Below are 12,275 nucleotides of genomic sequence, written 5' to 3'. Positions count from 1 at the left end.
TGGCAATTTATGACAATGCCTAAATTTATTATTATATGTTAAAAATAATTAAAATGAATAAAAATGCTGACACTAAGGTGAGAAGAAATTTAGAAGTGGATAAAAAAGTGAGCTTGAAATTTATATAGGTACAGAGCTCATTTGATGTATCTTTTAGCCAAAGACGGAGGTATACCAGGATTAATGGAAAATGTTGTTGAAATGTTGTTGTTTTTTGACAATCACTTTGCTTCAGTTTCACTGAAGAGAGGAGGATCACAGCTAATTCTCCTCTAAGATATATGATGGAATTTAGTGGTTGACTGTTTTGAAGCATTTATTAAAGATCTGGCCTATCTTGATGACAATTTGTGAAGAAAATTGTGACAAAATAAATGGAAATTTCACATACCAGAGTAGTTAACATCCAGCTAAAGAGAAATGTAGAAATTATACTGACTATACTAAAATCTATTTCCATTGCTTTGGACAAATTGCAAAAAGATAACTGCTAATGTTGTTAAAATTTGGCAAGAATTTAAGGAAACACTTAAAAAACAAAGCTAAATTGCAGGCAGTGAACAAGCAGATCAAGCATTTCCTCTGCCTTGTTTTTTGACCAGTATTCTCAATACAAAGTATCACAGTAAATACTTAATTGCTGAGGAGGAAGTGCTGCTATGGCATGGGCATCTAATATTCATCCATCAATCAGAATAGATTTCAGGACTGGGGGTGAATAGAACTATTCAAGCAACATGTTTGCTGCCAAAGTTTTGAAGAAAGTCAGACCAGTGAACTGGTGGAAGTAACTGGCTAAGGACCTTGAACCAGATTTTTTTGAAGCTACATAAGGTTTTGATGGCAATTGCCTCTTCTGCAGGTAGAAAGAGAGAATTTTGACTAGTTCATTCAAAATTGGGAGCTGAAAAAGCAGGAAAGCTTGTTTTCCTAATCTAATCCATGAATAAAAACGAGGTAGAAAAGGATGAGAACTAGTTCCAAAATATTGAAGGACATAGTGACCAGAAATAATCGGTTCAAGTCATTAACTACAGTCAATTCTTTCTTTAACAAATCAGCTTGTATTAAATGCAAAATATGTTATGACAAACTTACTTTTTTTCATTGTGTCCAGCACATTTAAGGTAGCTGTATTTAACTTATAAAAACAAATTTAAAAAGCTGTTTTTCTGCATTTCTAATTTAATTGAAATTTCCATCCCAATGCAGTGAGATACAAATCATGAGTAGAAAAAGAAACATTTTCCAGTAAATAAGTACAACATTCACCATTTTTAACATAATAAACTGTAAAATATAGGAATCCTAATAAATGTATGTTAAGCTATATAATTGCTTAAATAAATGCATATAGATATAGTGCATCCTCCTGCTTAGTAAAAAGAAGTACCAAATTTAGTGTAATGGCTATATTGAGTTGCAAATTAACATGTCCTAATGTTTATATCAGCCACTGAGAATGACCCTTTCTTTAGGAAAATAACTAAAAAGTAAAAATTCAAAACAAGATTACAGTTGATGCTTTAAATCAGGGGTTCCTACTTGCTGATTTAAATCATGATTAAAATAAATTATTTAAATCAGTCCCTCCTGCAAAAAGGCCAGACAGGAGAATAGAGTAATCAAGGTGCATAATAAAGGTCTGGAGAAGAGATCTGATGGTTTGTACTGATAGAAATGTCTGGCTCTTCAAAGTGTTAGAGGAAGAAGTGTAAAAGACTCATTTGCTTGTTCAGTATCTAGCCTGTTAGGAAGTTTTGACCAAATCGCTCAAATGGTCTAAAACACACATGATTGATCCTGAGCTAACGGGACAGGAGTGCTGGTGCAGGTTTCTAACAAAACTCGTAATTCAGCTGTTCCGTCTTCCCTAATTTTACTTCTATTTTGATTCAACAAATTGTTACATAAGCTCCTTTACACGCATAGAAATCTGGATATTGATATTTTAACTCAAAAGACAAGGAAGGAACTCAATTTTATGTTTCATCAACTGTATTTCAGCCTCCTCTCATTTTGAGCTCAACTTCTGAAAGTTGTTTTGGGATTAATCATGTTGGGTAAGTAATGGACACAGGCAGCCACGCCCTGCTGGGCATGCTCCCAGTGGAGGGAGAGTTCAAAAGGGAGCTGCTCAGCTCAGTCTAGGTGGACCAAGCAGTAGAGCAGTTGGATGCTGTAGCCTCCTGCAGAGAAGCCACTGAGGCTCTAAGCAGCTGGGACAGGGCTCACAGTCAAGCCATGCAGGCCTTTCATCTGCAGGGGCCGAGGATGACGTGTCACTGCCAATAGGGGAAGACACTCCGGAGACAGACCAGTGGTGCAGGGGTAGGAAGTGACCCAGGGCACAGGGGTAAGGGCTGGTGCCTGTCCGTAAGCTATGTGTCTGGACCATTATTCTGAAGGTCCCTGGTGGAGCAGCATGGGGCCAAGTTCCCCTAACCCCAGTCACTGATTCTCACTGTTGGGTGACACTGACACTGGCTCTAGCCGCTAGGCATGCTGGCCACAGACTCTAGCCGCTAGGCAAGGCAGCCATTGACTCTTGCCGTTGGGCGATTCTAGCTGCTGGGCAAGGTGGCCACTGACTCTCGCTGTTGGGTGACATTACTGCAGATTCAAGCCACTATGCAAGGTGGCCATTGACTCTTGCCATTGGGTGACATAACTGCTGACTCAAGCTGCTAGGCAAGGCAACCAATGACTCTCACCGCTGGGCAGTCTAGTCCAGAATATTGCCACTAGTTGGGTACTGCTGGCCTTGGACATAAATCCACCCCCCCGCCCCGACAGTGCACTTTAGATTATTCATTTATTTTCAATAAATGGACTGAAATAGTAATTGCATTTTTCTTATACTTCCTTCAACGTTAGTCATACTCAGATAAATTTGAGTGCTTGTATGTCTGTTTCTCTATGGTGACCTATTCAGGACTAGATTGAGACTGATGTGCTCAGTTTTAAGGTGTAACTTAAAATCATCCTTGAAACCAAGTGTTTTCCATATTCTGAAATGATTCCATTCTATAACTTGCATTTTTAGGCTGATCAATTGCTACAGGCTAGATTTCCCACCGTCTTGCATCTTGTGTAGTAATTTACACCTGTGCAAATGGACATAAAATGCTGTCAATCAAATGGTAATGCACTGTTGCTTTGTGTAAATGCCTTCACAAGGTGCAAAGCAGTGGGTAATCATGCTGTCTTTATGTAGCTGTGCCTTTCTGAAATCATCATTATGTCTATATCTGCTTAATTTTGATCGATTGTGTTTCAGTGGTATTTATGGGCAGTTTGAAGTATCCAGATGAGAATGGGTTTGATGCATTCCTGAAGAAACATGGGGGCAGTGACAACGCTTCAACTGACTGTGAAAGGACAGTCTTCCATTTTGATATCCAGCAGAAATACTTCAAAGAAGCACTCGATAGGTAACCGTGATCACACCAAATAAAGCATTGATTCATTTAAAATAGATTAACACAATGTGTGTCTGCCTGAGGAAACTGCATATATAACTTTGCATTGCCTTATCTTGGCCTGATTGAAGGGAGTCTGTCATTGCTGAGCTTCCATAGGTCCCCTTATTACAACTGAGGTCATTATAGATGGAAGGAGATTGTGACTTTCCCTTAGATCTCTCACTGTCTTTTGAGGGAGTAGTAGTACCTCAGTAGTGTATAGTCTCTTAGGAGTGATGTAATTTATGCACCTGCTATGAAAGTAGGACAGATTTCAATATGTATTTATGCCAGATTACTTGTAGGACTATCATAAATTATCCTACTGTTGCAATTGGTAGTTCATTCCATTTACCTGGCTACTTAAAGGAGAATCTTTTTATTGGCCTGTTCCTTTTAAATATGTGCCCTATTAGGCTGTTTAATTTTTTATTAACAATCTCTGTTTAAAAAAAAGTATTGATTCTTACATGGCAGTGTACCACCAAAAAGGTGCAGTAAAATGATCTACTGCTTTATTCAAAAAAATATATGTTCAGTGCCAGGAAGGATCATTAATTAACTCTTATCATGTCATAGGATATGTCAATACAATAAAGCTCCATTTCTGTCATAGGGAAATTAAACAGTCTTCTGATGGGGAGGATAATTTAAATATTTTTGATATTGACAAAATTGTCTGGCGGAAAACTAGGTTGTACTGCAAATAGGCATTTTTATCAATGCCATTAATATGGTGATTGAACTAAATTCTGCACTAGAATGTACACACAATGGGAGTGTTGCTTCTATGATCGCCTTCTGTAAAACATTGGAGGGCAGAATTCATCCCTCCAAAGGTGGGAATCAAACCAGCTTTGGCTACTTTGAAGGTCTCAAAGATGGGTAGCAAAGATATTTAGACATATGGCAAGATTTGGATATGAGGAGAGACTGGAAAAGCTGGGGCTAGATGAGAGGAGACAAAGCAGGGATGACATGATACATGTCTATAAAATAATGAATGGTATGTGCGGGATAAACAGGCACACCTATTCATTATTACTCATACAAGAACATGTGTGAAGTTAATGAAATTGAAAGGCAACAAATTTAAAACTGATGAAGAAATGCTTTTTTGCATAATCGACGTATGGAACTCCAACAGAAGGGATTGTTGAGGCAAAGAACTTAGTAGGATTTTCAAAAATTTTAAGGCCAGAAGGGACCACTGTGAGGAGATCCAAGATCAAAATTCCCTGGCAACCACATAGGTATATCCAAAATTTAATTACAACTCCACCCCCATATAGAATCCCCATTCGTGCACCAGTGTTCCATTCAGGCCACTAGTCTGCCCTATCCATCATCCATATCTTTATGGGTGAGGGAGAAAATATAATTGTGAATAATATTATCTATATAAATTAGGGCTATCGATGATTCTGCATCCTTTGGTACCATATTCTGCCAGTCCACTTCCACTCAAAAGACCTTGCCCTTTGTCTTTCTGAAAATATTAAATAATTGGGTTTATTCATTTTACTTCAGAGACATTAAGAACAAGTGGCAAAAGAGTCCAGAACTGTATAATTGTTTCTGAGTTACTGCAAGTCCTAAACCTTAAAAAAAAGTGAATATTATTGTTTGTCATAAAGACAGTTTTTGTTAAAAAAATATGTTTCTGTACAATCTTTCAGCAGACAACGGGAAAGATTTGTCATTTTTCTCTTTGTTTTAGGTGGGCACAGTTCTTCATTCACCCACTAATGATCAGGGACGCTATTGATCGTGAAGTTGAGGCTGTTGATAGTGGTAAGAGTAATATTTTTGTTATAAAATTTTTTTTTGAGCTCTACAGCATTGACTGTACTGAAGTTTTTGACAAGATTCTCAGGTATTAAGTGCTGTGAAGCCTGATGCATAATATTTTATATGTCCTTTATTTAACTAGGGGCTAAAATTATGCCAATGGAATTTATTAATTCCTTGAGCCTAATTAAATATATACATTTATGTGGGTGTGAGTCAAGTTGTGTTGTGTTCACCCCTCAATGCAGAGCAAATGTTGGTATTAACATTGATAGGGAGACTAGTCTTGTGAAAAAATAGTACATTTGAGGGAGAATAATTAGAGTGCGAATCAGTCTGTAAATAAGGAGAAACTTCCTCTGATCAAAAAGGTATCTCTGAAAAATTTAACCAATCCCCTGGTGTAATGAAAAACTGATGCAAATAATAAAATAGAACTAGGTTAATAGAGATCTGCAAAGGGGCAAAAATGGATTGGTGCCTTTTCTTCATGCTTCACGATATGTAAAGAAGGGCTAAAAATGTAGATTTTTAAGAGTGTTTGTTTTTTTTTTTTAATTGTTTTCCTGCTTGTGTTTTTAAGTTAAAGTTAGGAATGTCATGTCTGGTCTTCCCTGGTTTTGCTGGAGGATGTGTTAAACACCTCAAATGTGCATTGTGAGCTTTCTCTGCCCTTCGTTGAAGACTTGGGTAGGAGAGTCATATATTTAATAAAGACCTCAGAAAAGCTCAGGGAGTTGAATTAAATAATTGTTAGCCAAAACTGTGTTCTGTTTAGTTTTGCTAAGGTTACTAGGTCACTGTTGTCTCTTCTGTAGGCTGGGGAGTGCATCTAGGGGTGTTGAAAATTCAGGGCTTGTAGGCGGAACAGGAAGTTTTCCTCCATATCAATGTTCTGGAGCTCGGAGCCATTTGCAATGCCTGCATAGATGCTACATGACTAGATGAGAAGGAGGAACAGTGTTTGGAAGCTCTTTGATAAGTGTCGCTTAACAGCTGCAAGCCCTCTTCTAGGGTGACTTATTTGGTCAAGTGGAGGTGTTTTTCAGTTTGGTCGCTTGCTCTGGAAATTCAGCCGATGCTGTATTCAGGATATTTTGGAGTACCTATTGCGCCTTCAGTCCTCAGGTATCTTGGTCAGCTCATTGAGGGTTCACTTGGCAGCTATCTTTGCTTTTCATCTGCCCACCCAAGGGAAGTCAGTTTTCTCAAACTCCATGGTGGTGAGGTTTGTAAGGGAAATCATTCATCTTCACCTGCATGTGGAAGAGCCTGTTCCCTTGTGGGACCTTCATACTGTCATGGCTGTCCTTATGAGTCCTCTGTTTGAGCCACTGGCAACCTGTTCTCTGTCCCTCCTGTGCCAGAAGACAGCCTTTCTTGTAGTTGTAACATCTGCAAGGAGAGTATGCAAGCTTCAGGCCTTAATGGCAGAGCCCCTGTGTACACAGTTTTTCAAGGATAAAGTGACCCTATCGCCACATCCAATTTTTTTGTCAAAAGTGTTTTTGCAGTTTCACTTTAACCAAATGATTTATTTACTGATTTCCTTTCCTAAACTGCACTCCAATGTGGATGAACAACAATTTTACACATGAGAAGTGAGACAAGGCTTGGCATTCTATCTGGAGAGAGTGACTTTTCAATCACCTCATATGTTTGTCTCTTATGTGGATCGTATGAGGTGTCAGGCAGTCTCTGTGGAAATGATTTCCAGGTGGATAACTTCTTACATTACATCAGCATATGCAGTAGCTCATATCATGCCTTCACAGAGGTTGCAAGCTCATTTGATGAGAGCCCAAGCGATGTTGATAGTGTTCCTCAGTGATTAGTCATGCCTGACTAATCTAATTGCCTTCTATGACAAGATAACTGGCTCTGTGGATGAGGGGAAAGCAGTAGATGTGTTGTTCCTTGACTTTAGCAAAGCTTTTGCCACAGTCTTCCACAGTATTCTTGCCAGCAAGTTAAAGAAGTATGGGCTGGATGAATGGACTATAAGGTAGATAGAAAACTGGCTAGATTGTCGGGCTCAACGGGTAGTGATCAATGGCTCCATGTCTAGTTGTCAGCCGGTATCAAGTGGAGTGCCCCAAGGGTCGGTCCTTGGGCCAGTTTTGTTCAATATCTTCATTAATGATCTGGAGGATGGTGTGGATTGCACCCTCAGCAAGTTTGCAGATGACACTAAACTGGGAGGAGAGGTAGATACGCTGGAGGGTAGGGATAGGATACAGAGGGCCCTAGACAAATTAGAGGATTGGGCCAAAAGAAATCTGATGAGGTTCAACAAGGACAAGTGCAGAGTCCTGCACTTAGGACGGAAGAATCCCATGCACCGCTACAGACTAGGGACCGAATGGCTCGGCAGCAGTTTTGCAGAAAAGGACCTGGGGTTACAGTGGACAAGAAGCTGGATATGAGTCAACAGTGTGCTCTTGTTGCCAAGAAGGCCAATGGCATTTTGGGCTGTATGAGTAGGGGCATTGCCAGCAGATCTAGGGACGTGATCATTCCCCTCTATTCGACATTGGTGAGGCCTCATCTGGAGTACTGTGTCCAGTTTTGGGTCCCACACTACAAGAAGGATGTGAAAAAATTGGAAAATGTCCAGCGGAGGGCAACCAAAATGATTAGGGGACTGGAACACATGACTTATGAGGAGAGGCTGAGGGAACTGGGATTGTTTAGTCTGCGGAAGAGAAGAATGAGGGGGGATTTGATAGCTGCTTTCAACTACCTGAAAGGGGGTTCCAAAGAGGATGGATCTAGACTGTTCTCAGTGGTAGCAGATGACAGAATGAGAAGTAATGGTCTCAAGTTGCAGTGGGAGAGGTTTAGGTTGGATATTAGGAAAAACTTTTTCACTAGGAGGGTGGTGAAGCACTGGAATGCATTACCTAGGGAGGTGGTGGAATCTCCTTCCTTTGAAGTTTTTAAGGTCAGGCTTGACAAAGCCCTCGCTGGGATGATTTAGTTGGGGATTGGTCTTGGTTTGAGCAGGGGGTTGGACTAGATGAACTCCTGAGGTCCCTTCCACCCTGATATTCTGCGATTCTATATGTCAGTATTTGACATTTGAAGGGCTGTTGCCTGGTGTTCTGTACGTGTTTTTACCAGACACTACGTGATTGCCATGGTGTCAAGGTCAGATGCAAACTTTGGGAAGCCTGTCCTGCAGTCATTCTTTAGTAGACTCTGAGCCCCTCCTCCTACAAGTTCTGCTTGTGAGTCACCTGAATGGAATATGTGTCTGCAGGCACTTAAAGAAGAAAAGACAGTTACTTGCCTTTATTGCAACTGTTGTTCTTTGAGATGTGGGTGCAGATGTGTATTCCATGATCCATCCTTTGTCATCTCTGCATCGGAGTCTCTATTCTTGATGTTCGATGTGACGTTCGATGTGAAGGGCAGTGCTGCTCTTAAATAGCCAGGAGAGAATTAGAGCCACAGGGCATGACCACAGCCCCTCTGGGTACTGGGGAAGAAAATTCTCTGCTTCAGTGCACTGGGCATGCACATGCCTGTGTGGAATACACATTTGCACCCACATCTCGAAGAACAACCGTTATAGTATAGGTAAATAACCACCTTTTCTCTCTTTCCTCCTCATATTCTGTTTCTCAGCAATGGGCTGAGTGGTCTTTTTTTCTTTCCCTTTGGTTTTGTCTTCCCTTTTTGAGCATTGGCAGCAAGTGATGTAGTTTAATTCACTACTACTTTGTATACCTGACAAAAAACATTTCCAGTGCTGTTCCATGTACTATGTATGGCCCTGTTGAAAATTGATGTTAGTTACATTAGAACATTGCCCAGTGGTTTAATACAGTGCTAAATCTATAAAATTAACAGAGTATCAACTAGCAAGGCCGTCTGATGCAAACAGGAGGGAGCTGCTACTTGGAAGCCTTGCCAGACCTGGGCATCCAATGAAAAAGTTTTTCTGGGGTGAGTCTTGACCTAACATTCTAAGACTTTAACAAATATGTGTAATACAGAAAAACTGATGTCTTAACAATATGAGATTCTTTAGTATTTCACCAAACTCTGGTGGTAGCTGAAATATGGGAAAGCAATTCTGCATTTTGAATACTGTAAACTTCAGGGTAAAAAGTGCTACATGAATTGAAGATATTTTCAACTCCAGCCTTGCTATTTGCCTCATACCCATTCATGGTAACTTATGGTTAGTGTCATCTAGGGCAGCTGTGGTTCACGTAGCCTCCCTTATCCTTATGTCTTATCCGTTATAAACCTTGGAAAAATAGTATTTGCATCTTGGATGTAAAAGACAAGGTCACTGTGGGCTCACAAGGAAGGTTTTTCAAAGCAGTTGGTTCAGCCTCAGAGCTGTAACAGCAGCTGAGTGACAGCTTCACAGCCATTGTACAGCCTTGTGAGTAGGGGTGGGTTGAAGAGAGAATTCACTTTCCTCCTTTCACACAATACAGTCCCTGTAAAACCAAACCCCATATGTGCTACTGTGCATTAATTAGAAGGTAGAACCAGCCTTAGATCCTGTCAACTTGCAGTCTAGTCTTTCAAAAAAAACCAAGCAAGTTTTAGGTGCTACACCTACTTCTGAATCTCTCCTGACATTTTTTGTGGGTTATAGTAACATTTTCCTTTAATCATGTTTTTCTCTCCCATGTTATGAAAGACTCATACAAACAGGGTAAACAGTGAAATTGGCTATGCACAAGGGTCTGTGTAGTGCACAAAATGAATAAACTGCAAAATACAGAAAAATATATTGTCTCTAATCTTTGTTACAGTACTCTTAAGAGTTTCTTATAACAATAGGAGGTTAAAAAACTTCAGAGAAGAGTAATTTTTAAAATTGCTGTCCCTGGAACTCTGAATTTCCTGGCAGTCATTGTATTTAACCACAATATTAATATTAGTTACATACATAGGAAAAAAAGTTTTATTTTATCTCAGTATTTGTTCATGTATTCATGGCCTGAACATTCTGTGCTCCATCATGCATTCCTTGCACATCCAAAATTGTGAAATTCTTGTGCATAAGGATTTCAAGATTAGATTCTGAGATTAGATCTTGTGATTAGAAAAGCACTAGTAATGTGAGGCCAAATAGCTACTTTTTTAACATTTACAGGTAATGCAGAGACACTAAAGCATGAACCTAAAAAGAGTAATACAGATATCTACACCAGACTGAGGGATTTTTGGCAGCACTATTACTCTGCTCACTTTATGAACTTAGTTGTCCAGTCTAAAGGTAACATCATTTGTTGCTTAAATACAAATTATTACATACTGCTTTAAAGTAGAGGACTGTTTCAGCTCAGAACTTACGCTTTGCTGCTCATTAGGTAACGATGATTCTACTGTAGTCACCTGTATTCGTTTATGAACCCATAGAAAATGCCAGTGCTTAGCTTTTTTTCTGTTTAAATTCCCTGGTAATGGTGATTGAGATCTAAGCATCAAGACTGAAATACCTGATCTCCTGGGAACCACACATTTGAATCCCAGCAGGACTGTCTCAGCTCTTTTTGTGGTCCATTCACTGATTTCAAAATAGTTTACTATTTGTGGGTCTTTTGGTGAGACCTTAATACAGAGAAGTTGTCTTCTCTATGTGGATATTAGTGGTCCTATGGTTATTTTTTTAAATTGGAGTATAGGCTTGTCCATGGCCAAAACTCTTGCCTGCAGACAGCTCTGGAGTGTGCTGTACAGAAATGGATTCATGCTTTTGGTTCCTTTGGGCTGAAAGACACAATAAATGTGACTCTCTAGGAGGCCTTGGGCAAGTTGCTTAATCTCTGTATTTCTCAGTTTCTCATCTGTAAAATGGGGATGATAATGCACTCTGTCATGTCTGTTTACATTGTAAGCTCTTCAGGGCATGGATTGTTTTGTACTCTATATATGCAGAGTACTTAGCATAATTACTAATTGCACCAAAAAATTCAAAATTCTGCATACTTTGTCAAAATAATGCAATATAATCACACCGGTTTCAATGGTTTTGGTAATTTATTTAAACTACAATACAGAAAAAAGTCACAATAACTATTCAGCATTTCCTAAACACATGAAAGTTAGGTTACAAGCACTTGGTAACTAATACTCTGCATTGCAGTTATAATCCTGGATTTTCATTTAAATTACATTACAGAATACTAAACAGCAATAAAAAAAAAAGTAGAATGTCATTTTAAATTGCTCAGACTTTCACACATGAAAGTCATACAGTTTTGCTAATCATTGTCCTGGACCTGGCTGGGTACTTTGGGAAGTGCTTGGTTCTGATTGTCCTGACATTTTATTGACTGCTTGGTAAATGTTTTATTTGCTCTCAAAGTCTTTTTGAAATGGATAAGTAAAATAAATCCTGAGCTGTAATCTAACTGTATTGTGCCACTTTGGCACAGGAAAAAATTGAGAAAGCACATAGATCTTCCTAGCTGAGGATTCCCTTACTGTCATTTATAATAATGCTCCTTTACATCGCTTTGGCAATGTAGGGGCCTTAAAACTTTCACAGGTTTTATGCTCCTGGGGGAATTGACTGAGAATGGGAACAGTTAACTAACAATAGGAACTTTAACAATGTTACTGTGTAGGTAGGCTGCTACATTTCTGCCTCAGAGAAGGAGATCAATTAACCATCAACAGCAACGTTAACAACCTTACTACACTGAGGCTGCTACATTTGTGCCTCAGAGAATGAGATCAATTAACTCAGGCAAGCTGCTACATTTCTACCTGTAGCCTTCCTTGGGCATAATAAAAATCCCTACCCTTCCATGCCAGCAAGTTGTAGTTGCAAGAGAGAGGGACAGTCTCTTTCTCTAGCTTGTTGGCATGCATGTACGCCCAGTCCTGACTCTCCTTCCCCCTCCCCTCTCCCCTGACAGTGATCAAGCACGCAGGCACACATGCCCAGCTCCCCTTTCCCTCTCTGAAGCTGCTCCAGGCACACTGGAACAGACACACTGCATGGGCTGTTGGGGAGGAGGCGTGTGTTCCCCGGCAGATTTATTT

At 39.7% G+C, this 12,275-nt stretch overlaps 1 protein-coding gene across 2 annotated transcripts in view; it reads left to right on the top strand.

The window, feature by feature from the left end:
• Nucleotides 1–12,275, top strand: part of LOC141992963 (nardilysin-like) — an 84,285-nt gene that overhangs the window by 16,206 nt on the left and 55,804 nt on the right. For both annotated transcript variants that reach the window (XM_074962307.1, XM_074962308.1), the window contains exons 4-7: nt 3,281–3,434; nt 5,185–5,258; nt 9,111–9,206; nt 10,378–10,500. In XM_074962307.1, coding sequence (XP_074818408.1) covers nt 3,281–3,434; nt 5,185–5,258; nt 9,111–9,206; nt 10,378–10,500 — 447 coding nt within the window. The remainder of the gene's footprint in view (nt 1–3,280; nt 3,435–5,184; nt 5,259–9,110; nt 9,207–10,377; nt 10,501–12,275) is intronic.

This window comes from Natator depressus, chromosome 8, assembly GCF_965152275.1.
Source record: "Natator depressus isolate rNatDep1 chromosome 8, rNatDep2.hap1, whole genome shotgun sequence".
NCBI lineage: Eukaryota > Metazoa > Chordata > Testudines > Cheloniidae > Natator > Natator depressus.
This window is presented reverse-complemented; position numbering and strand designations above follow the sequence as displayed.